Here is a 25,562-nt window from a genome sequence, read left to right as displayed (position 1 = left end):
AACCCTCACCCCTTCTCCAACCTTAGACTCCCTCAGTTAACCTCTACCCCCTCTGCCCACTGTCCCTGTCTCTGCTCCTCCAGCTAAGGGAACGAGTGCTCCAGAGGCAACAGGGAGGCTACATCCTGACGGTGGAGGCCGGCAGGAGTCTGCTGCTGTCAGCCGACACCAGAGCTGAGTCCACCCTGCAGACAGAGCTGATGGAGATTCAGGAGAGGTGGAGACACGCCCACCACCGCCTGGACCAGCAGAGGAGGGAGCTGCACGGCTTGCTCAAGGTCAGACAAAACTACACTTTGAATAATTCTAACTAGTATTCTTTGTACTTCTTTCTTGGTTTGTTGCTTTCTTGGCTCTTCTTTCTCCTGTCTAAGCTACAGTAAAATCAAATGACAACATAACATACAGACTGTAGTGTCTTTTTTATTTCATTTTTTATTTGATTATTTCCACTCACTGTTCAATGCTTAGGTTCCTATACTCAATGGCATGCAACACTAGACCACAGTTTTAAGGGTGAAAAGATTACTGATCAGTGCTGGATTATGGGACATCTTGTACATATGCAGGTATGTGAAGTCTCATTTGAGCACAATCTGTGTTGAACGCTAAGCTAGAAGCTGTGTCTCTATCAAGCTGCAGCGTAAAGGTGCTGTGAAGGGAGCTGAAAGGCATCTGAGCCCTTAATGAGGCAGCCCGGTTGCACATGCAGGACAGCGAAACCAGGTTATTGCATGAATTATGCAACGCTGCACCTTGAGTCCTGAAAAGAAGTGAAGGACAGAGATGGAGCACACTCACTTCTGTCCGCACATAGATTGCTAAGTATCTTCTCACACTCTTTCACACTCAAGCATTACAAAATAGCATAAATGCACAAAGATAAAAAAGTGCCAGCCCAGGGCACACATCCACATAAACACACACACGTGCAGAGTGTGGACACTGTGCAGTGAGCTGTAATGATTCGAACCCTGCTAGGTAGATTTTACAAACTGTGATCGTGCCCAGTTTTGAATGGGCCGAGTGACAAAGTTTAAAAGATGCATCTGGGAATTTGGCTTTTTTGTTCAACATGGTTCTCTCCTCTCTTCCTCTGAATCTTATTCTCCTACGATCTTAGTTACTCTTGCACTCATAGAGCAGCTGCTGTAGCTATTCCAGTTCTACCCTGGCTGTTCTTTTACCATGACTCTTGCTTCAGGTATGACACTTTGCTGCAGCATTTCTTACCAAATATTGCCCTGTTTTATCCTGAATTGGACTCTAAAAATAGCTGTAATCCGTGCCCCTTGCAGCAGAACCTCCCTCTTTTGTCATGAAGCTGAATTAATTATTTTCTTTGGCTGTTGGGTTTTTGCTGTATCACTCTGTCTCTATGGTGTTGCTTGGTAGGTTCAGAGCCGAGTGGGCTGTCTACAGCATGATAATTGATGTGGCCCTTGGGTTGAAATGTGTGTTTGTGTATGCCTGTCAGTTTATGATTGTGTATTCTGCAGCTTACCCGTACTGATGCTTCAGCTGCAGCTGGAGGAAGAATTTATAGCAACTACAAAAAGATCTGCAGTCTGTGGGTGTGTTTGAGTGTATAATACTGTATGTGTGTGTTTTATGCTCTAATTCTCACTGTGTGTGTTTGTGTGTGTGTGTTTTTGTGTGTGTATGTAGAACTGGGAGCGATGTGAGAAGGGCATAAACGCGTCACTGGAGAAGCTGAGGGCCTTCAAGAGGAAGCTGTCTCTGCCACTGCCTGACCACCATGAGGAGCTACACTCAGAGCAAATCAGATGCAAGGTGAGGAGAATCTAATACACATTGTATTAACTGTCACACACACACACACACATACACAAACACACAAATTTTCAGATAGTTCTCTCTGTCTCTCTTTTACACACACACATCCACAGACACAGACTTGTCCTCCCTCTACCCTTTAATCTCACTAAAGGGACAAACAGATAAACAGACAGACCAGCAGCAAAAAAAACAAAAAAAAACAAACGTCTTTATCTATCAGCTGCTGTCTCATTATGTGACCTTGTTTGTTTGGTTTTCAGACTGTTGGTAGAAATTTTGTTTATTCTCCTGCAGGGACATAGCATTTTGAGTCTTTATCTAATTTAAAAAATGATGCTTGTTATTTTTGTAGTTGCATATCATTTGTTTTCTGTATTCCCTTTTCAAAAAAGAGTCTGTCTTAGTAAAGAATTATTAATATGGCTCAGGCTGAAATGATGTCAGGATGCTGCTGGAATGAGCAAACAGGGATGCTCTTATTTTTCTTTCCACAGCAATCATCAAATTTTTGTGTGAAAATTCACATATGATAATTTGCAGTTTGTGTTAACCACTGGACACTGTATGCAGTCATGTTTCATGTATGACTCATCCTCCTCAGGGAGGAGGAGGGCTGTGAGAGTAGCTGCACATAGTTAGCTGAGGAGAGAGAGGGGGTGGGGAGAGAGATAGAGAGGGTGCATGCGCATGAGAGTGAGTGAGAGAGCGAGAGCATCCCTGTTTCCAGTGGGGGTGTATTTGTGTGTGTGTGCTTCCTTTTGTGTGTGTTGAGTGATGGAGACATTCTCCGGGTCCACAAATGATTACATGGCAGCAAAAGCGGAGGAGGAGGAGATGTAAGGTTTGATGGGTCTGTTACCATATCCTGCCTTTAACATTGAATGTAGCTGTTTTATTTTCATTGAATGTAACATGTTACTGTTATTTTTATGCTATTAATCAAAAAAACAACAAATTCTTGCATTTAGAAGAAACTTTGTGTCTTTTTGCAATATGCCTTGCTGCAATATTCATTGTCAGTTTGCTGTTTTGCTTTTCCTCATCACTATTTCTGAGGGTGCAGCAGCTGCAGTTGAGCTTAGTAGCTCTGCTCTGTGGTTTTCCTACTCTACGTGCAGGCTAGTTTGAGTTTATCTTTGCATTTAAGGCTATAGATCATCTCTCTGCATGTTGTACATCATTTCTTGTCATGTCATGTGGATGCAGGAGTTGGAGAGCAGTGTGGAGGGCTGGACCGATGACCTCACTTCCTTGTTCCTGCTGAGGGACTCCTTGGAAGGCGTGGTCAGTGCAGATGACATCACAGTCCTACAGGAACGCCTCCAGCTGCTACAGTGCCAGTGGGGGGAGGTCTGCCACCAGGTAGATTCACACATTACACATGACCATGAATTTCTGTTTTTTCTTGGGTGTTTAAAAGGCTGATGTTATTTTATTTCCCAATAACTGCTTTCTCTGTGTAATCTCAGACTAAGTTGTTACATCCTGGAGTGTCTCCTTAAATGTGCCCTTAGCATAACCCAGTTAGTTGAAGCATTCAGAGGACATGAAAATAAAGAGAGACTATATCGAAATGAAATCATGTTGGCCTGTACCCAGTACATATTCTCATGCAGTGCTGATTCCTGCTGAAGATAGACAGTGTTAACAGCTGTGGTTCAATTGACAGAGTAAGAGTTCAGCTGTGGCTAACTTTCCATATCCATGGCACACTTCAGGCATCACAGGATCGACAGTGTTGTTGTGACCTGTGTGTTACTGTGAAGGGAGATTGAGAAAGGATTAGAAGAATTAACAAGACTGGGCATATTCTGGTTGCTGATTAAGTGAGTTTTTGTTTTTTGTGGTGGTTGATTTTAGCATACACTGTGCAATCAGACCCCTGATTATTTTGTGTCTTTGTGTTTATCTTCCAACAATTCTGTTCTTTCCCTCAATCTTTCCCTCTACTAAACTACCAAATTGTCACATCTTTTTCATGTTTTGACTCTTTTTCTCATCATCCCTCTAATTTCCTTTCCATGTCTTTGCTCTCATACCCTCCCTTCTCCCTTTTCTCTGTCCCACAAATCCCACTCTGTCCTCTCCTTTGTCCCCTCAGCTTTCCCTGCGCAGGCAGCAGGTGAGCGAGAAGTTGAATGAGTGGGCAGTGTTCAATGAGAAGAACAAGGAACTGTGTGAGTGGCTCACACAGATGGAGAGCAAGGTCTCTCAGAATGGAGACATCAGTATTGAAGAGATGATCGAAAAATTGCGCAAGGTGATTTCAGCACATAATCTTGACAAAAAACATACCTGAAATGCACATATGTAGAAATGAATGAACACAACACATCTATATGCAGAAGTGCACTTAGTACAACCAGATTCAAAGTGTAATGTTGAGTCCAGTTGTTATTATGACTTAAGCATTTCCAGGTCTTGTCCACCACTATGCACTGATTGATGTATTTACTTATGTACTATATTTACTGTCCAAATCCTACCTAAAAATGTATTGTTTAGTCATTTTAAAATGACCCGAGTAAGAAATTTACCTGAGACTATTATAGCTTGTAGACAAGGCTTATCATCTTGTGTACTTTTTTAAAGTTTTCTTTAAATTAGGGTACATGCATTGGGATTTGAATAAAAGAAGTAAACAAAACGAACAATTACTAGTTTCAATCTTAGCTAGTTAAGAGTTAGAGTAATAGTTAATAGTTGTTTGTCAATGGCATGGTTGGAACAGTGAATAAAAACATCATTTTTACAAAATGGTATCATTTTGTCAAAATAAGTATTTACTGCCCAGTGAGAGTATTGCTCTGGAAGTGACGCTACACTCGGTCTTGACTAACTAATGTGGTCTCATCTGCAGCTCTAATACACAGTTGCACAGACACACACACACATACGCTAACCACACTCATACCTCCCTGTGTTAAACTTCTTGGTGTCTCTCTCCCAGGACTACCAGGAAGAGATCAGTGTAGCTCAGGAGAACAAGCACCAGCTGCAGGTTATGGGCGGGCGCCTGGCCAGGGCCAGCCAAGACAGCAAGGCGGCTGAGATCCAACACAAACTCAGCAAAGTCAGCGAGCGCTGGCAACACCTGCTGGACCTCATCGCTGCCAGGTGGGTGTACTCTCAAGAACCAGTTGTTGTTTGATAGTAGAGTTTGAGTGGACTCCCTAAAAAGTTGAGAAGATATAAAGTCAAATATTATGTGTATTGTCTACTAAAGTGTTTCAGAACTATACTTCAAACCATTCAGGGTAATGAAAAGAAAGTCTAAGTGTAAAAATGTGTGTACTAGAATGACTAGTGACAAGTTTATTTACACACCATCCATCAACCATGGCTTCAGTTTATGCTCTGATAAATGAAAAAATACATAGAGAGTCCTCACAGTATCATTATTTGGATGAAAAGAGAGAGGTAACTTTGTCACAATGATTACTCTTCACCCTACACATCCCAAGCTTGCATCACTCCTCTTAGTGGAGGAGGGTTTATATTAGTGATGGCATGCCTTGGCCTCGGTTCGTTACCATGGTATCCTTCATGACACTCCACACACGTGATGGGGAATTCATTTTCCCACAATGCTGCTGAGGCATTTCCTGAGTTCCTTGCTGGTGTCAGTGGGGCTTCCACTTAGTGGAGCCGCAAACCAAGCAGAGAGAGGTCACATTCCTCATCCCTCCTCGACTCTCTTCTTTTGTCTCCATCTACCTTTTTGGCACTCTGGACATTTCTGCTTACCAGAGCTGGAACCATTCTTGTACTAGCTGAGTGAATCCAAAATGCACTTGGCAATATAGTATTCTCTCTCATTTTTGTGTTGATTTAATATGGAAAATATGGAAAACATAAACTCCTCTTTCTGTATGTTGTGAAGTGAAAGTGACCTACCCCCATCCTGACCCTTCCCCCCTGGCTGTTGCCCTCTGGGACTGTACTGGACAAGGGAAGAAAGGAGGGGGGGCAGTATCTGACCTCATACAGACAGCTGCACTCTCTTTGTCTCTTATATTTGTCGTTTATTAAAAAACAGCAGGAGAGACAGTTTGTAGGCGTCACAGAGAGTAGAGTACCTGACAATGTAATGTTGTCTTTAGAATTTTCTTGTGGATTAATTTCTTGACTATTTCTGGAGTATTTATTTTCTGAGGAAACGATGATCTATTATTATTCTCCTGTTTTGTTGGAAAACTTTTCTTGTCATTGTGCCCGATCCATCGAACTTTTCTCACATGCATGGAGCATCCAGCTTTTGCTTCTGCTCACACTCCCTTTGTGTGTCTTTGGTGTATGATACTCCGACACAGGCCAGCTCTGCGGCACATGCCTCTGACTGTAAGTCTGTTTTTAGAAACAGCAGCACTTGTCACTCTCAGGCACTCACACTCTCCCACACACACACACACACACACACACATACATATACACTCATCTCTCTTTTTTAACCTTGGAGAGCAACAGTTGATAAGTCACAGTTGTGCCACCCCACCACTACCTTAGTTTAGTTTAGAAAGTCCCATGTGGAGCACGCAGACGAACGAGAAGAGTGTTTGGATTGACACCGCAGCGCTTCTTGACGTTAACGTTGTCTTTGGGATTTCCGCACCCCCATGGTTTTGGATTTAGGGACGGATGATATGGCAGGATGCCCGAGTGAGGATCTGCCGGATTGCGACTGCGATGTCAACAGGCAGGACAAACTTGAGAATTTATGTTGAAGCTGTTTTTTAAGATTGCACTGTACACAACAACAGTCTACGATCTTGAAAAAGAGTGAATCAGCCTCATGGGCTTTCCTCCCCCCAAGCTAATTTTTCATGGACTTTAGATGTTTATATGTTACCTTGTGTTTTTAGCACATACTGTGAATAACACACATTTCTAATGTTTTTTATGATTATTTATGTGGAGTGCTACAGCATCAAGATAAGAATGAGTGTTAAGTATGTTTCTGTTCTACATAGGGTTTTAGAGGGCTCCAGCTTCTTATATGCAATATTTATTTATTTTGTTTTAGCTTCATGGTTAAGTGCAGATCTGGTTTAACTAGTGTGTCAAAATATCTGACAGGTGTTGTCTGGGTTTGCAGCATAGGGAGGAGATTGCCACACAGGACAGTACAATAAGTTCCAGACAGACATCATTGTTTGATTGACATCAAAATGAACCTGACCTTATGTGCAACCTTGTACAACAACAAGTTGCAAATGCTTACAAGTGTTAATTATTTACAGTTTGTATTTGACCAAGCACCGGTGTGTGCAATGGATTGTGTGTGAGGCTATGCAATATATTGCCCTATAATGTAAACAGTCAAACTACTGTATCTGCAGTATGTTGCACTGTGAAATGACAGTGATTTAGGAATTTTGAGTTGTGGTGTGCAGCTGACACCATGCAGCACATAAAGCCACTGCACATTAGAGCTGCAAGATGATAAGTGATAGTAGAGTAGACCTGCTAAATGTGTCTCTTGTCATCAGATTATGGTACTTAGTTTGTTTATGTAATATTTAATGGCCGCCGCCTTCATTCTTAATCAAGTCTTGGTGAGACAGTGAGAGTTGCATTGCTCTGCAGGGTGGGGAGCTGAATGTCAAGCTGGCTGGATAAACTGTTGTAAGAGTTGTATGTTGGCTAATTTAAACATGTTTCAAATATCATTGATTGCAGTTGTGAGGGTTCAGAAATGTCAAGCGTTTGCAGATCTAAAATGGTTCCCAGTTGTTGTGTAAGGTCATGTAAGGATTCATCACTTCCCAACAAAAATATCTCAGCGCAGATGTGAAATAATTCTCCTCATACTCATATTACTCTTGTGCTTTGTTTAGCTGAACATGGAACACACAGTAACTCTTTGTTGTTTTGTGTCTACAATGTAGATGCTACCAAAGAGTTTCTGTGGGATTGTTTTTTTTTTTTCATTCTTACTTGAAATTCACAACCAGATCCAAAAATGTGTTCAATGTGTTTCTCTGGTGAATTAAAGCTTTTTTCCTGTTCTGCATTATTTTTTGTTACATGTTGTTTCTACACCTCTACAAAAATAAGCAGAAATAACTAATATTTCTAAGAAAATCACTTTGCTGAAAATGTTTCATTTGATACTGTCATGCATTTCAAGACATAGACTGTATTTCAACAACTTTTAATGCTTTAAAACTGATGTCACCTCTGATATACTTTTATTTGATTATTTGATCCTTAAATCAAATTAGTGATTTACCCGTTATATTTACAGCGTGTTTTATGGTTTGTTGAAATATTGACTTAGCAAGTTGTGCAAGAATCTGTCAACACAGTTCTCCCTTACCACACTGCCTGTCTTAGTGTTTACACTTGTCCCATGTGTTGACTCTGACTCCCTCTCTGACTTTGTTTTTCTACCAGGGTGAAGAAGTTGAGGGAGACCCTGGTGGCGGTGCAGCAGTTAGATAAAAACATGAGCAGTCTGCGTTCATGGCTGGCTCACATTGAGACGGAGCTGTCCAGGCCAATCGTCTACGACACCTGTGACGACCAGGAGATTCAGAGGAAACTCAATCAGCAGCAGGCAAGTGGGACTGCACACAAAACAGTCCTGGGCTACAAAAATGCAAAGCAGAATAGTTTACTGATGTGTTTACAGGCATTTGAGGAATGCAAAATGAACTAGCACATTCTCTGTGAAAGAGTTACAAACGTTTGCAGCGTTTGAGTAATATGTGGTACCAACATCCTGCACACATAGCACAAGACATATGCACACTCAGACATACAAGCACATTCACACACAAACAAACAAGCACACATGTACTTGTGAGTATGTACTTTTGTAAATACAAAATAATGGCAGAACCATATGACTCAGACTGAGTTGGTGGAAAATGAATCACATGAGGAAATCACAGCATGACTCATGCACACTGTTTGTTTTAAGCTAGCCTGCAGTCAGGATCAGTATTGTTCCTGCTGCCAAGATGCTGCTCTAAATGTAGACTGGATTTTGAGACCCCACTGACCTTCCTCCCCTGAGCTGCAGAGTTAGCTAACACATCCATTTACTGTAGTTTAGCAGCCTGACTGTATTCCTTCTGTACACTTTTGGGAGACATTTGCTGAATTGATTCATGGCATAACAGGAGCATGCTTTCTATCATAAAACATATAGATAAACACATGTGAAGCAAAGTCCGGAAGGAGGGGCAGAAGACATCAAGCAACATTTAACACCCTTTAGAGAAATGCTAAATGCTACAAATACAGTAAGTGCTGCAAAAATCAAGATATTATTCTGAATGATTTCTAGGAGCTGCAGAGGGACATAGAGAAACACAGCACGGGTGTGGCCTCAGTGTTGAACCTGTGTGAAGTCCTGCTACACGACTGTGACGCCTGCTCCACAGAGACAGAGTGTGACTCCATCCAGCAGGCCACCAGAGGGCTGGACAGACGCTGGAGGAACATCTGTGCCATGTCCATGGAGAGGAGGCTCAAGTCAGTGCCTCTTGGATAAATTCAATCTTACATACTACATTCATATGCATGCACTGATGATACGATTAAAACATTATTAGTCAGTGATTTATTTTTGTGTGAGTTTTCAAAGTTGCAAAGTTAAATTTAATCATACATAGTTGAGATGGCCAACTGTGACGTGAATGGGCCATCCCGTATTTTACATATATAAATATATATACAGATTCACTTGATGCCAACCAAATCCCATTGCCTTCTATGGTGTACTATAATACTGCTGATTATACTACCACTATCATATGTATGTATGTATGTATATATATATAAGAAAGCCACGTAGCCATGACATTACTGAAAGATTTGTTTGTGCAGGATTGAGGAGACGTGGAGGTTGTGGCAGAAGTTTCTGGATGATTACTCCAGGTTTGAGGATTGGCTGAAGACCTCGGAAAGGACAGCAGCTCTGCCTAACTCCTCTGGAGTTCTGTATACTGTTGCTAAAGAGGAGCTGAAAAAGTTTGAGGTGTGTCTATTTCGCTTTTATTATCAGAATGCGGAGTAAAAGACAGCTGCAGTTGCACTGTGTGTGCATATATACATAGCTGCACTGGTAGCAAAATAAACACAGAGCCAGATGCTTGTCTTGTTTTAAATCTAATGTTTTCATATGTGCATCCTTTGATGTTTTTAAAGTTTCCTGTCTGACATTTCTTCATGTGAGCTAAATACATTTCTAGACAGAGACAGAAAAAAGAGAAAACAGTGTCATGTTGCTTAAACTCGCCTGCACTGGTCTGCTCAGCTGCTGCAGTCTATCACTGAGCACGTGCACATTCCTGCTAGCTGACTGTCTGGCCTGGGCCACTGGGATCTGCACTGTTTGTGCCTGATCGGAAAGTTTGTTTTAGTTAAACATAGATAAACTCTGCATATTTCAGGATTTTAAGCTTTATCATGTAATGATCACTTATTTATTATTTTTGTTCCTTTTTTTTTGCATTTTCTGTCTCACTGCAGAACAGAAAATAGGTTTACCGATTGTGCACGCCGTCTGTAGTCCTTGTTAATTGTTTGTTTTCTTTGTGCATGCACATAAAAAAAGTTTTAAGAAAAATAGAATAATGCATGTTTCCAAATAAGTGTGTCCTATTCAGAGCTTTAAATTGTGTGTGTGTGTGTGTGTGTGTTTGTTTGTCGCAGGCCTTCCAGCGTCAGGTGCAGGAGTGCCTAACCCAGCTGGAGCTCATAAACAAACAGTACCGCCGTCTGGCCAGGGAGAACCGCACCGACTCCTCCTGCCGACTCCGAGAAATGGTGCATGATGGGAACAAGCGATGGGATAACCTGCAGAAGAGGGTGACCGCCATCCTACGCAGACTCAAGGTAACATCGTCTTAGATTGTTGGCTCAATGACTGAGGTTTGCAAGTTAGTTATGCAACCCTGGCCATTTGGGTCTAATATAACAACTGATTTGCTCTCCATTATCTGACTTATTCTGTCATTCCATTTGGCCACAGATAGTATTAATACATTCTGTCCATATCCAATATAATATCCTACTACTTCACTCCATTCACAATTAAATTTATTTAATTAATTAATTTCTTAAATTAAATTCATAAAAAGATAAATAAAAACAATAAAGCATGGTTGTTTGTATGTTTCCTTTTGTCATTCAGCACTTCATCAGCCAGAGAGAGGAGTTTGAGACGGCACGAGACAGCATCCTGGTGTGGCTGACGGAGATGGACCTCCAGCTGACCAACATAGAGCACTTCTCTGAGTGTGACGTTCAGGCCAAGATAAAACAGCTCAGGGTAATGAAGACAGAAACAATGTTTGAATAATGTTTCCTTTCCTCCTGTTTGCATTACTGTAAATTCAAAACCTTGAAGTGTTTTGACTGAGTGACTTTGAGGCGTCACTTTAAGCTTAGCTGAACTGTGATGGGAAATGTCTGATTTAAACATTTTATTGGGTACACGATCAATTAAATCCTCATTATTGTTTGATGCAGTTCACCTTTTCTCTGACCTCTGCTATGTGTGTTTCTCAGGCGTTCCAGCAGGAGATCTATCTGAACACGGGGAAGATTGAGCTGGTGTTCAGACAGGGTGAAGCTCTGATTGAGAAGAGTGAACCTCTGGACGCAGCCGTCATCGAGGAAGAGCTGGAGGAGCTGCAGAGATACTGCCAGGAGGTCTTCGGACGAGTCGACAGATACTACAAGAAACTCACGCGACTGCCTGTGAGTAAAGATACACAGATGACACACATCAGCTAGCGTGCAGAAAATACTCTGTGTCGTCTTAACAATAAAACAATATTCCTCCAGTGGAAATGCACGCTGAAACTCAAGTAAGTTAGTAAGAGACATTTATGCCTGATGCTTGCAAAGAGGCAAGGGAATCTGATTTCCTGCTAAAGTAGTGCTGACTCCATATTAGGGACTACTTTCTCTGTACATTTAACATGCAAATAGAACAGCCCAAACAGAAGTACTAGCAGGTGTGAAGCATGAGTTACCACTTCATATATTTACTGCTGACTGAGTATCACTGTGAAGAGAAGTGAACTGTGTGCAGAGATTGTTGTGACACTCGAAGTGAACTCAAAGTGCTCTGTAAACACAGTACAAAATTCAACTGTCCTCCTTCACCACCCGTAACATAGTGAAAACATGTGTCCTACATAGTTTCTTGCTGACAGCTGGTAAGGAATGCACACTCATGTTAAATGTGCATGTTAACAGTCAGTACAGCGCACACGCTCACCTCGCACTTCTTAGTTACACATGCTTGGACATTTCTATAACCTTTGCAGTGTCTGACTCTTTAATTTCTGTGTGTTATTTAGCAATTTCTCTCTTGCTTGCTTTATTCTGTCCCTCCTAGCATCTTGCTTTCCTTCCTTCTGCTAACATTTTTCTGTCCTTCTCTCCCAGCTGGCCGATGATGAGCTCGATGGTTCAGACAGAGAGCTGGACATGGAGGAAGGTGGCGACCTCTCTGAGCTGCAGTGGGGCGACTCCTCTCTGCCCCGGCCGTCCAGCCGTCCAGCCTCGGGTACGACCGCCCTCATTCGGGCAGACCGCTCGGGACGTGACACCCCAGCCAGCGTGGACTCCATCCCGTTAGAGTGGGACCATGACTACGACCTGAGCAGAGGTCTGGACAGCCCCGGAGGACGAGGCCATGGGGAAAGGAGCCAAGGGCAAGAGGAGGAGGATGAGTATCTGAGGACGGCTGCCGCAGTGCTGTCAGGTTGGTCCAAATTTACTACTTTTCTGTATGATGGATGATTGACTTAATGGATAAATATTGATTGCTTGTGGATGTAATCATAAGATGTTTTAGTAACATGTTATTTTACAGGTCTGCAAGTTTCCTGGAAAGAACTTTATAATTTGGTACTCATTATAGGAAAAACATTGACAGTGTTGATTCCAATTAATTGGTAGTATTCTTAAAGAGTACACAGTAAAACATTACAATAAATGTACAATAAAACATTACCAAGTTAAGTATTTGTACTGTACGAATCCTGATAAGCTGTTTGAAATAATATGAATGTATTGTTAGCTAGAGAGAGGTTTTAGTGACAGTCTGCCACAAGAAAAATATAAATCACAGAGCAATAAATTATTACACAAACATGTATTTCCAGTATTGTAATGTGTTAACATTTTGCTGTGGAAGCTGTCTTGAAAACAAGGCATCTTTTCAAATAAGTGGAATCTCAACCAACAAGTATTCAAATGAAGTCCAGTTATTTCTACAGAACTGGCACCAGTTATAGTCTCAGTGGGCCACATTTTGAAACATTAAATGAAAACACCAGAAAAAATCTAACTGAAGAAACACAAAATAAAAATAACATAAATAAAATCCAGATCTGACATCAGTGCCAACTCATTATGGATTAGCACAGATATCACATTCAGTCATGTCCACATTATAAGTAGTGTATGTTGTATGTCTCTCTTCCCAGATGTAGTTATCCCAGAGAGCCCAGAGGCCTATATAAAACTGACTGAGAACACATTGAAATCGTCCTCTGGTAGGAAACAGCAGCCCCCCGGTGCCACAGCATGACATAAGAGAGAGAGCATGCCCTAAACTACAACTAAAACACGCTTTTTTTAAACAGAATTTTACTACCACACAAGGAAGCATTATTCAGGCTGCATGTCCCACCATCCAGAAAAATCTTTGCATATTAAAAATGCAAAGATGACATCACTGCATGCTGAGGTCCAGATCACTAAATGCTAATCTCAACCATCGCATTTTTATTTGTTTGTTTTTTCATTCATTTCACAGCTAATATCATTGTTAACATGTTAAAACCTCACTCCTGTGTTCTTTTCTGCCATGACTTGCCGTTATTTTGCATTTCAGACTAATGCATGCCATCACAGCATCAATCTACACCAACAGCATGCTAACAAAAAACTTTGCCTTGAAAACGTTACCCTCCTAGTTTTCATGACCTTGTTGTGGTCTCTGTGCAGGTGAGCCAGGCCAACTGGAGGCCAGTCTCAGACAGCTGGATCAGGCTTTGGATGCAGGACGATACCACCTGCAGCAGAGAGAGGCCACCGCCAGCCGCTCCAGCCCTGACATCGACTCCACATACATGGGCTACGTGAGTCCTGTTCATTTGTAGCAACATAGTAATCACGCTTACACACTTAAAAATCAATGTATAAACTTTTATTTCGAGCAAATACATGAATATCATTAACATTTCCATTTAAATGCATTTATGAGGTTTTTATAGGTATTTATGGTTGTCTGAGTCCACTGTAGTCATTTTGGTGGGACAAAATGAGAACCACCACTAAACATTTTCACCTTTTAAATTTTCCGTTGACTGTAAAATATTCTGCTTTTGGCTTTATCTATTTAGATAACATACAAGAAGTTAGTCTGAAGAATTCAAATAAGGGTCTTAATTGGAATAAATGCAATCATTTATGTTTAAACAATAAAGTAGCAAAGTAGTCTTGGCTTGTAGTCGAATATATGAGCTTTAGAACCTCCACGCAGGAAAGTTTGGGCCTAATTAGGTTTATGAAACTAATTACCGGTGTGGTGAAACTAATTGTAGAAGCTGTATCATGTTATCATAATCATTCTTAATATTCACGTGTTCATTGTTTCATTATTATAAATCACTCTTTGCCACACACCTACAGGATTTTGAGTGTTTTGAGTATTTTCTCATTCATATCTTTGATTATCGTGTGTGTGTGTGTGTGTGTGTGTGTGTGTGTGTGTGTGTGTGTGTGTAGCTGTGTTTTGCCATTTTTATGTGCACACGTTGACTTTATTTATTAAAGAGAACAAACATTTTTAAATACACGTAACTCATATTATCCCTCCAGATGCGTCTGATGGGAGAGTGTCGAGGCAGTATAGACGCAGTGAAGAGAGCAGAGGGGGAGCTGACTGAAGACGAGGATGACATGCCAGGACTCACCAACCCCACCAGCACAGACGCTCAAGGAAAGGGTCAGTTATACACAAACACACACACATCATCTTCAGACGCTACACCTCCTCCTGTAAATACTGTGTTAAACTGATCTGATTGTTTCCCTCCAGGTGTGATCGAGCGCTGGGAGCTGATCCAGGCTCAGTCTCTGAGTGAGAAGCACAGGCAGAAGCAGAACCTGCAGCAGTGGCAGCAGCTGATCTCAGATCTGCAAACCATGAGGGCCTGGTTGGGTCAGTCTGAGGCTGAACTCAGCCAGCTGCGAGGGCTCGATCTCAGCACCGACATACACACCATCCAGCAGAGAATTAAGAAGCTCAAGGTTTGTTTACTGCGTGTCTGTATGTGTCTTGTTTCAGTTGCTGTATCAGTGCAGCAAGTTTGTCTAAAAATGTTAAAAAATAGTTGTTTTTTTTAACAAAATGTAGATTAATTTGTAGGCCAAAATCTCGTCACAGCAGAATAATACCCTTTATAGGAAGTTCTTATGAACTCCTTTTCCAATGATGATTTGGTTTTCTTGCATTTGGAAATTGCAACCATTCATTTTGCATTGTCAGTTTTTGTGTCATCCTCTGCTTGTGCACGTTTTTCCTCTCTGCGTCAGTCCCTGTACAGTATACTTTCAGGAACTGTACATAAAGTACAGTTGGTCTGCAGTAATTTGACCCCACTGGCCTTGTTTATAATGTCCTACTTCACATGCAGGGCGCTGACAATTTTGTCCTTCCACTCACCCTTACACACACACTCATGCCTGCATACCTGGTCCAGCTGTTGCTGCCTGTTAAGCATTGGGCAAGATATCTTTGTTCTATAAATACACCCCTGTAAAGCCTAAAAACGTACATCTAACGAATCCCAACCACCTCCGCATAATCCTGCTGCACTCTTGTCTGTTGGCACCTCGTGTATTCACAGCTTCCTCTATCTAGTAGCCACCTACACTCTGGGCTGGTTCATGGTTCAGTGTCATTATAAATAATCTCTTGCCCCACATGTAGAAGATGTTTTGAATACCTTCCTCTTCCACTCTTCCCTTCAGGATCTGCTGAAGGGAATGGATGCCCACAAGTCAGAGGTCTTGTCCATCAATCTGAGCAGTGCAGACTTCCTCCAATCAGAGCCCGACTCCGAGGAGGCATGGGAGTTGAGGGACGGGCTGAAAGAGATGAACACACGCTGGGATCGGCTCGGTACCTCGCTGGAGGACTGGAGGGAAGAGCTACAGAGGGCGCTGATGCAGTGCCAGGTAAACACACACACTCCAGGAAGGTGTCAAAAGTAATAGGCATCCTTAATTTGGTTCTCTAATTGTATGTTGCATCTACTTTTATACATGATAATAAAAATAAACTTTCTTTGTATGTATGTCAGGCATGCTTTATATAGAATCATAATAATTCTGCAACAAAGCAAGTTTTAAAAGTACATAAATCTAAATAAAATATGATAAAAATGCCATGTCTTGCGGCATAAAAGTCTTTCATCTCTTTTTATTTTCCCGTCTACATGTGATGGGAGAATTAAGAGACTAAATAGGCTTAAAAAAAAAAACTTGGACTTGTTCTATCAAATTGAATCTACACTTTCCAGTGTAATTATTGCCTCTGCAAAAAAAATTAGGAACAAATAGGAAGGAAGAGATAAGTAGCACAGTAAAAACAGTCCAGTCTCAAAAACTAAAACACATACCCACTGTCAATTACGCTATCTTTCCTTTCAGGAGTTCCACGAGATGAGCCACGGTCTGCTGCTGTGGCTGGAGAACATCGACCGCAGGAGGAACGAGGTGGTGCCCATCCCTCCCAAACTGGATCGGGAGACATTACGAGCTCATCACAAAACACTAACGGTATGTCTTTCTAATACAAGGTTTCTCCAGTGTTGAGCCTTTAATATTAATCACTGTTAAGTAAGTGGGTAATTCAAACTCAGTAGTTCCCAAAGTGGGGTTTAGGCAGCAAAGGGGTCTTGAGAGTAAAGTGAGCATAATGCAGGATAACAATAACTGTTGGAATCTGCTGTGATTTACCCGTCTACCTAAAATATTCCCCCCTCATATGATTAAAATCTGAGTCCATGCCCTTACTGTATTGGTACTGGTATTGGTTTGGTGGTCCTTGATGTACTGTAAAACAGTTTGAGAACCTCTGCTCTAAAGATAACAAATGTTTACGCTTTAACTTCACACAAAACAGAACTAAAAAGAGGAAACAAAGTTAAGCTGAAAACTAGAACAAATAAACAGTGACATTAAATAAAATGTCTAATAACAAATAAAAATAATCTTAAAAATGAAAAACTATAACAGTAAAATATGTTTGAAGATAAGGTATGATTACCCCGAATTAAAAGCAAACACCATTTTAAGATCAAAAGAAAAATATTCCGCAGTTTTAAAGACAAAGATGTTGAACACATTGCTGACTCCTCCGTCTCTCTTGTTTTCCCGCAGCAAATCAAGCGTGAGCTGCTGGACTCGCAGCAGAAGGTGTCGTCTCTTCAGGAGCTGTCAGCTCAGCTGCTGGTCAACACTAAACCTCAGACTCTGCTGCTGCTGCAGCCGCAGGCCTCAGAGCAGATCCAGGCTCAGGGCAGCGAGTGTCTGGAGGCCCAGGAGAAGGTGCACGTGATCCTGAACAGGCTGAGGCTGCTCCTGAGGGAGGTCAGCTCAGACCTGAAGGGCTTGGAGAGGAGACTGGAGGCCATGGACACACGGCAGGTCAGAAAATGCTGAATATCGAGCAAATGAAAGAGGGGTCACTACGTTAAAATAACAAAATCCTCCTCTCCATTAGTAGCAGTTTTATTTAGATCAAAATATTATACTGACTGCCGTTGTTTTGATTTATTTTTCAGGACTGCTTACCGTTGCCTGTTCAAAAATCAGAAATCTGCAGATCAGCTGGTCCTGTGTCAGAAGTGAACGTCCAAAGTCACAAACGATTGGTAATGTTCTCCCTCATAATGTCCAGTAGGGGGGCCTAGCTCCTGTGCTCAGTAAGAGACAGCAAAATAACATCACAGCCAACCTACCTTCTCCCCTCTTGTTCCCTAGTCGACATCTCATAGATATTTCCACTCTACCGCCCCTTTATTTTTATTGTTAATAAAAATGAATAAATGTTTTCCCTTTTTCAATTGCTCCGCTAACATGTACACGAAAAGATTTGTTGCTGCCCCCCACCCCTCCCTTTGTTGAGATGTTTTTTGCTGCTCACACCATGTTGTTCTGCCAAAAATTTACAAGAAAACCTGGCTTTTCGTTTCACATGATAAAACTGTTCTGTAATGGATTTGTTCATAGCTTATTTTATTTTTAAAAATAAATATTATTTTTCTTGTTTTATGACTGTAAATAACAGTTAAACAAATTTTAATTTTGTCAGTTTCTTTTAACTTGACTTTTCAGGATTTAAGTCTTGAGAAGCCAGATTTCTTGGTTCTGAAGGTCAATCACCGTCATTGATTATGTTGCTGCTCTTTGGTTGTTGATGATTCCTTCTCTAGCAATGTTATGGCTCTTTATGTTATTTGTTTTTTCTCTCATCTGAGGCTTTGTCTTTATTTGCCCTTGACTGAAACATTCTTTTCTTTCTTTTTACCCCTCCCTGCTCATTACGTGATACAGCCCCGGGGCAAAAGTAGTCAGGCCCACCCAGGACACCTTGAGAGCGGCCCGCGCCACAGGTACCTCTCGCCTGGACTCTAGAAACACTGGATGATGATGGAACCAAAGCTACGCCTGACTAGAAACTTGATTTTAATTCATTCAACCCATGACAAAATCAGTTAATCACAATCAGCCATGTTTTACTCATTATAAAAGATATGAGATTATTAGATCATTTAGATGTTTAGCCTCTTTAATTGATAAGTTTTAAGGCTTTAACCCTGCGTTCCATGATCATCCCTTATTCTAGAGACCATGTTACCGGCTCTTAAATGAGTGGGGAATCGCCTACATCAGGCCGCTCCCTTTCTTCTTTAAATGTTTTATTTCACTGCTTCTCTTTGCCCTGCTGCTTTTTGAATGGCATCATGAAATATTACCTTGTCATACTTTTTGCTTCTCCTTTCTCAGAGTGACTGTAGCACTCTCCTCGCCCGCTAGATGGCATTATCTGAATCCCTGTGACCCCTCAGGCCTCAGTTCCTCTAGCTGTTTTTTTTTCTCATGTTTTCTTCCTGTTTCATTCTCTTCATAGTTGAAAGCAGGATATGATGAAATAACTCCTGCAGTTTTTCCTTCTACCTTAACTCCCGCTTTCTTTCCAGACCTCTTAACTCACCCACTTCTGACTGTCATTTCTGATTTAACTTTCTTTGATTTTCATTAAATGCCAACAATAACACACAGGCCTGAGGACGACTCAGCTTAAACTAGTCTGGCCATGAGTGTTGTAGCAGAAATAATGTATTTTGTTTTCCCCTGATAACATGCGTTATATGAGAAGCAGGGACTCTATCACATACTAATGGGCTGTGGAAGCTGAAATCCAGCAAAGCAGGAGGGGTTCCCATGAGCCACATATATAAACGATGTGCACATGTTGCTCATGCCTGCTCACAGCAGCCGTATTGTAGCATCGAGGAGGACTAAATGAAACTGGCTGTCGGGGAGTGTCAGCATGTCTGACCCTCCTTCAGCCTCCGTGAGGATGAGTCCAGTAAGAACGTGCTGTTCCTCCCCTTGAGTCTTGGCTCTAACAGTGGAAATCTCCAGAGAGGCATTTGGCATTTCTCCGGCATCTGGTTGGAATGAGATGTGACATTGAACTCTCACACACTCTGGAGCGTTTCCCCCCCAGTGAGACACAGCCGGTTATCTACGAATGCTTGTGGTTGATTCTCTTTTTTTTAAGTGTGTTTTTGCTTGTTTTGTGTGTGTATGCAGGTCTACTGTACATGTGTGTCTATGTGTTCACCTTTGTGACTCTCCTGATCTCTCTACCTGTTGGATCTGGGTCTATTTGCCGCATTTTTGCTTTCCTTCCCGTTGAGTGTTTGTTGAGTATTCATTCTTTTGCCAGACATGAGTGAAATAGTATTTGCAAACATGTTTGTTTTAAAATTATTTGTAGGTGCACCAAATTATTTTCCTTATCGATTAATCTGACAGTTATTTTCTCAATTAATTGTTTGGTCTATGAAAAGTCAGAAAATAGTGAAAAATGCCCAGCACAATTCTCTAAAGCTCAGGGTGATGTTTTCAAATGTCTTGTTTTGTCCAAACCCAAAGATATTTTATTTACAATTATATAAAAACACAAAAAGCAGCAATTCTCACATTTGAGAAGCTGAAACCAGAGAATGTTTGGAGTTTTTGCTAAAAAATTACTTCAAAGATAAATCAATTGTCAAAATAGTTGACGATTCATTTTCTGTCAATTGACTAATCATTTCAGCTTTAATTAGGAAATTACACATTTTAACAAGAGGCTCAATCAGAAAAAATAAATTTGTCTTCATATGTTATATATGCCTTTCTGATTCAAGCCCATGAGGTTGGAGCATTTTTCACTATATAGACGAGCACACAAACCTTCAAATTTAACAAAAAAAAAAGCTATCAAGGGGTTTTAACACAACAGTGATTTGCAAATCCTAGTGAACTCAGGTCTGTTCTCTGCTGTCTTTAACTTGTGCCTTTGTCTTCCTGCAGCCGGAGCAGATCACCAGGCGTCGCTGGCTGCGTTTCCTCCCGTTCTGACCTTCCGGATGGCGTCTCCTCGTCGACCTCCTCCTCCTCAAAGGGCCAGTCCTTCCTGCTGCGGGTCCTCAGGGCTGCGCTCCCCGTCCAGCTGCTCCTCCTGCTCCTCATCGGCCTGGCCTGCCTGGTGCCCATGACCGAGGAGGACTACAGCTGCCACCACGCCAACAACTTCGCCCGCTCCTTCCATCCCATGCTGCGCTACACCAACGGACCTCCGCCCATATGAGAAGCAGCTGAATATTTACCTACTGCTTTGCCAAGGACTCCACTGACTCCTGTGAATGTTTCCTCTTCACCCCGTGCCCTAAAGCAACAAACTCTTCCCCTGCTGGGGAGCTGCATGCATGATGAAGTGATTCAGAGGTGACATGAAGACTTTTCTCACTAACATTGCACACCCACTCTCCTAAAATCACCTCAACCCTTTAAACCCACTCTCCAGAATAAATGGACCTTCATCTGGAGACCCCCCACTCCCCCAATCCAAATATTTCATGTTGTTTTAACTTAAATGTGTATATTATTTTTTAAGGTTTCTAAAGAAACCTGTGAAATCAATGAAAACAAAGCACTATTTATATACTGTATGTTGGGAGCCAAAGTCGACGTACTTTTTGTCCATGATATCCAGTGCTGCTACTATTTATTTAGTGTTCAATCAGTTAATAGATTGTTAGTATTGATGACGCTAAAGCACCACCTTGAGTGTGGGATATTGTACCTGACAAATTGTACAGTACACTTGCAGTTTGAGTAGTAATCATTCACAGTCTAAGATGTGAAGAGTTTGTTTCCAAAAGACACATTTGAAGAACTACTCAGACATAACGACTGAAACAGCACAGAAATCGTACTTTCTGAAATATGAGACATAGCTTAATGTCTTTCGCTTGACACATTTCAGAAGAACCTGCTTGAATTTGGAAATTAAGTCCTTATATGATAAAGCTAAAATCTGAACCTAGAACACTGACATGAGCACTGTTGAAGGTACTGCACTGAAGCCGTCCAGCCAAGATGGCCGACTTCTTTCCCCAAAAGCCAAGGCTCGTATTCCTGTTTTTAATTTCAGTATTTAATCAACTGGGGCAAATATGAAAAAAAAAAGATATGAGCTCTCTTGTTAAAAAAAAAGTCAGCTGATTTGTATATTGTTGTTGAAATGCTTTTAAATACAGGCAGTTATTTTTTTATCTTTCTGTTTGAGCATGCACATCAAAGTCCCCTGCTTTTAAGAAAGCCAAACAATCACTGTTAGTGTTTTAGTAGACAGCTGTGACATGAAATAGTGAGCTTTGTAATAACTGCGATAATTATTCTGCAGTGATGAGATGATTAGAATCACTGCGTTGTTAAAACACAATCTGTAAAAAAAAAAAAAAAAAAAAGAAATATGAAAATGGTTATTTATGTATGTACAGTTTGCTAATGCCGACTTCATGAAGAATACTCTCTTTTCAAATAAAAAAACATGAAATATTTACCTCTGTGTATTCTTCCACTTGATTATGGGATACAAACTTAAAAGAAATACGGTAATGAACAACATTTTCCCAATTACTGTTTTTATTTTTATGCACAGCAAACAAATAACAGTCTGGTCAGGTTTGACTGGTATTACACATAAGTCAAGTGGCTAAATCCAGTTTTCTGATCCCGTATGGAGGATTTCCATACACGTCTGTAAGTGGCGCCGATCAGATTTGACTACACTGGAACTGCATCTCTGTTTATCGTTTCTGTCCTGGAAACATACATTTTAATTGCGTGCATTCTCTACACGTCAGTCAGCTTTTTTCTCAATATATTAAATGCTTGTGTTCAAACTTACAGTGTACTGCATCGCCAAAGTTATTCCAATTATTTGACGTATTACAAATCTATGGTGCACAAAATATATGCTTAGTATCACAGTATCAACAAACAAGGAAAAAGTTTAATTTGGAGCAGTGTCCTTTTATCACAGAGAACTAGGATTAATAATCATGACCTGTGTTAAATTATAAACCTATCACACGTGGACTCAATTCTCTTTTATTTTCTTATTTTATGATTATTTTTGCATTGATTCAATTAAAGAATGTAAAACATTTAACATGTCCCCAAAGAGGAAGAGAGAACTTTTTTTTTCAACAGCAGGGTGGCATTTTTTTTTTTTTTTAGTACTTAAGAGTAGAGCTGAAACTATTAGTCAGTTAGTCAGGAACTAGCTACTATTTTAACAATCAGTCATTTTTCAAGCAAAAATGCCCAATATTGCCTAGTTGCAGCTTCAGTTGTTACTGTGTGTTTAGAGAACACAAAGGGAATTTTTGAGGCAGTGCACTTGCATCTAAAGTCAATGGAAAGATGCGAATTCAAACAGGGTGGCACACATTGACGCAAAGAGGCTGCTTCATAAACATACGAAGACGACATGAAAAGGGAGAGAAACTGGAGGATAATACAGAAAGGATCTGAGTTTGTAGCGAGTTTTGACTTCAGCGAGCAAGTGTGCATTTGGGTGCATTTTGACCAACATAATGATAACCTGGTCGGTTCACAGTGACAAATCAACTACAGACCCAGTGAAACTCCGATCATCCTCCAGCCTGTTACACTGACAAACATCCAGCCAGATGTGTTCATCGAGAGCTGTAACACACTGGTTCATATTTAACGTGTGCATCAGTGAGGCTGCGATTTAAACAGACTGTGTTTTACCTGTGAGTGGCAGGCGGAGGATACAGTATGGCCTAAAACATTGGCACGAGGGCACAGCTGTTGTGTTCAATGTTGTTGGTTGACGTGTAAACCAACATGAAGCAGGACGTGTTCAGTGACCATCCAGTAGGATTTGGAGTCAGTTTAACACTGAATAAATAATAAGGAGAGAACATTAGCTTTCTTTTGGAGACATTTGATGACTGGTCATTACAAATATTGGAGCGGGGCAAATGTCCATTTTCATATATTGCAGGAGACAAATGTTTACTTCGCTTTTTCTCTGAACACACCTTGAGGATTTTCTGCTTTTCTTTGTGTTTGTGATAGTAAATTGAATACATTTGGGATTTAGATTGTTGGTTGGACAGAAAAGGCTATTTGAATACATCACATTTTCTGACATTTTATAAACCAAACTTTTATACTGGTACTTAGCAGTGTATAGCAGCTAATAAAGAAAACACTTGATCATATCCATATCAGATATCTTCTTTCCAATCGGATCAAATTCAGTCCATTTAAACAGAAATAAAAACAATCGCATATATGCACATATATTAGAGTAACTAGTAAACTCAACATGTAATCACTGAATTAGTGGATGAATAGTAACCGGTTGTAGCTTTGATGTGGGTGAAATGTGTTGAATTAAATCAGCTTGGAGCCACTCAGCTCATTGCAGATTTCTCTCTCTTGCAGACACACACACACACACACACACACACACACACACATTTAAAACATGACTAATTCAGAAAAAAAACTTTGCTGCAAGTAAGCATAAAGAACAAACCTACTATACACAAAAAGCTGTGGATGGGGTGAAGTTACCCAACAATAAAGCTTGGCATAATTTTTCAGTGCTCTAAGATTTGATCGTGCAATTTTTAGCTATTCAAAAGACTTAAGACTCGATACCTGACGTTTAGGCTTTAACGATTTAAACACAAAATAAATTACGCATTCATTTGAACCTGTTTCTTATCATAGTGTGTAATCATCCTTTATATGTAAAAGTAAAAATAATGCCCATTAGTCCCTTAAACCCAAGAGGAAGTGCACTTTGGTCGAGGCGAATACAAAGACAAATTAGCTGCTCGTCATTTCAAATCACCATAGCCGACAGAGTGTCACAATATGACCTAACACCTGGAAATAATAAGCTGTACTGTAAAGCTGTCAGAGACTGACTCAAAATCACAGATATTATGAAAGGCAGCATAGAAGATTGACTGCATTGAAGCTGATATTGTAGTGTACTGTAGTGCAAAGGAAAAAATGTCTCCCTAAACAGCTACAACTATAAAATCACTTAATTTATAAATATTTATAAAGAAATAATTTCAAATACAACCTTTATCTTTCATTCTGTACTACACACATCATCCAGAAAAATGACTTTTGACCTTCAGATGTTGCTTGTTGTGCTCTCTCATAGGATATGGGTGCAGTCAGAGCGGGACCCTCCATACTGCAGGACACCTGGACCTCTGCTCGGGCTCTCGTGGCTGACTTGGGGTCCTGAACTGGAACCGGCTGAAGAGGAGCCACCGCCGCCACTGCTGCTGCTGCTGTTGTTGTTGTTGCTGGTGATGAAGGGAGGCTCTCCGTCAGCCTGGGACCAGGACTGAGCTGGTCTGTCTGGGCGGTGTACGCGGTGAGCGTCCAGCATCTCCAGCAGCAGGTCATACAGAGGCACTTTGTTCTTGCACTTCATGCTGTAGAGATGCTCCATGCCTTTGTTGCTGCAGGGAGCGTAAACAAAAGGGAGAAGAGGAATTAGAGCAAGTACGTGAATCAGTCTGTTAATGAGTGAAGCTCTAGACTGCTTTCTACATCCCTGACGGCTCTGTTCGATTTTACAGTTTTATGTGTTAATAGCTTCTGGAAAACATGCTTTCGACTTCTATCGATCTTTATTCACTACTCTCTTTGGAGAATTATCTTGCTAAGCACTTTAAATTTAATAAGGCTGGTGTTCCTGTATTTATTTACTGTCCGCAGATCAAATGTGTTAAGCCTGTGTCTCAGTACTTTCTGACTTCCCTACCTTGTCTGTAGCCTCAGACCCATTTGTTCCTACTAAAGATGGAAATCTTTAAAAACGGGTCACAAACATATGGTTTCATTTATTTATTTTTTTAAAAGACTCCTATAACAAGCTGGGCACTGCAGATTTTTACGTTACTCGAACAGAAGAAAGTAGTGCATTTGTTGGGGACTACTTTCTGCTGCGGAATAACACACATTTGACTCTCTAGTGAGTATTAATAGCAGCAGGTTGATGTATGTAGGATTGACTCAACGCCCATGATCACTGTAATGAAGAACAATGTCACCTAGTGTAACAATGTGGCTCACTGATGTGTTTT

At 40.9% G+C, this 25,562-nt stretch overlaps 2 protein-coding genes across 17 annotated transcripts in view; one reads left to right on the top strand and one right to left on the bottom strand.

Annotated features, from left to right (window-relative positions):
- Positions 1-21,967, top strand: part of syne1a (spectrin repeat containing, nuclear envelope 1a) — a 134,861-nt gene extending 112,894 nt beyond the window's left edge. For 11 of the 16 annotated variants that reach the window (XM_044168435.1, XM_044168433.1, XM_044168442.1 and 8 more), the window contains 22 exons: positions 84-278; positions 1,669-1,794; positions 3,007-3,162; positions 3,902-4,060; positions 4,751-4,917; positions 8,197-8,359; positions 9,095-9,282; positions 9,637-9,787; positions 10,465-10,647; positions 10,946-11,083; positions 11,323-11,514; positions 12,211-12,529; positions 13,257-13,325; positions 13,780-13,913; positions 14,656-14,782; positions 14,876-15,087; positions 15,811-16,017; positions 16,492-16,620; positions 17,224-17,490; positions 17,628-17,717; positions 18,400-18,458; positions 20,434-21,967. In XM_044168435.1, coding sequence (XP_044024370.1) covers positions 84-278; positions 1,669-1,794; positions 3,007-3,162; positions 3,902-4,060; positions 4,751-4,917; positions 8,197-8,359; positions 9,095-9,282; positions 9,637-9,787; positions 10,465-10,647; positions 10,946-11,083; positions 11,323-11,514; positions 12,211-12,529; positions 13,257-13,325; positions 13,780-13,913; positions 14,656-14,782; positions 14,876-15,087; positions 15,811-16,017; positions 16,492-16,620; positions 17,224-17,490; positions 17,628-17,717; positions 18,400-18,458; positions 20,434-20,710 — 3,708 coding nt within the window. In that variant the 3' untranslated portion in view covers positions 20,711-21,967. The other 5 variants (XM_044168434.1, XM_044168438.1, XM_044168440.1 and 2 more) reach the window with 5 other exon arrangements.
- esr1 (estrogen receptor 1) overlaps positions 21,735-25,562 on the bottom strand; it is a 22,595-nt gene continuing 18,767 nt past the window's right edge. The window contains 2 exon segments of the mRNA XM_044168451.1: positions 21,735-24,789; positions 24,791-24,935. Coding sequence (XP_044024386.1) covers positions 24,547-24,789; positions 24,791-24,935 — 388 coding nt within the window. The 3' untranslated portion in view covers positions 21,735-24,546.

Source organism: Siniperca chuatsi, linkage group LG16 (assembly GCF_020085105.1).
Source record: "Siniperca chuatsi isolate FFG_IHB_CAS linkage group LG16, ASM2008510v1, whole genome shotgun sequence".
NCBI classification, from domain to species: Eukaryota; Metazoa; Chordata; class Actinopteri; order Centrarchiformes; family Sinipercidae; genus Siniperca; species Siniperca chuatsi.
The sequence above is the reverse complement of the archived record's forward strand: the minus strand, read 5'-3'. Positions and strand labels throughout refer to the sequence as shown.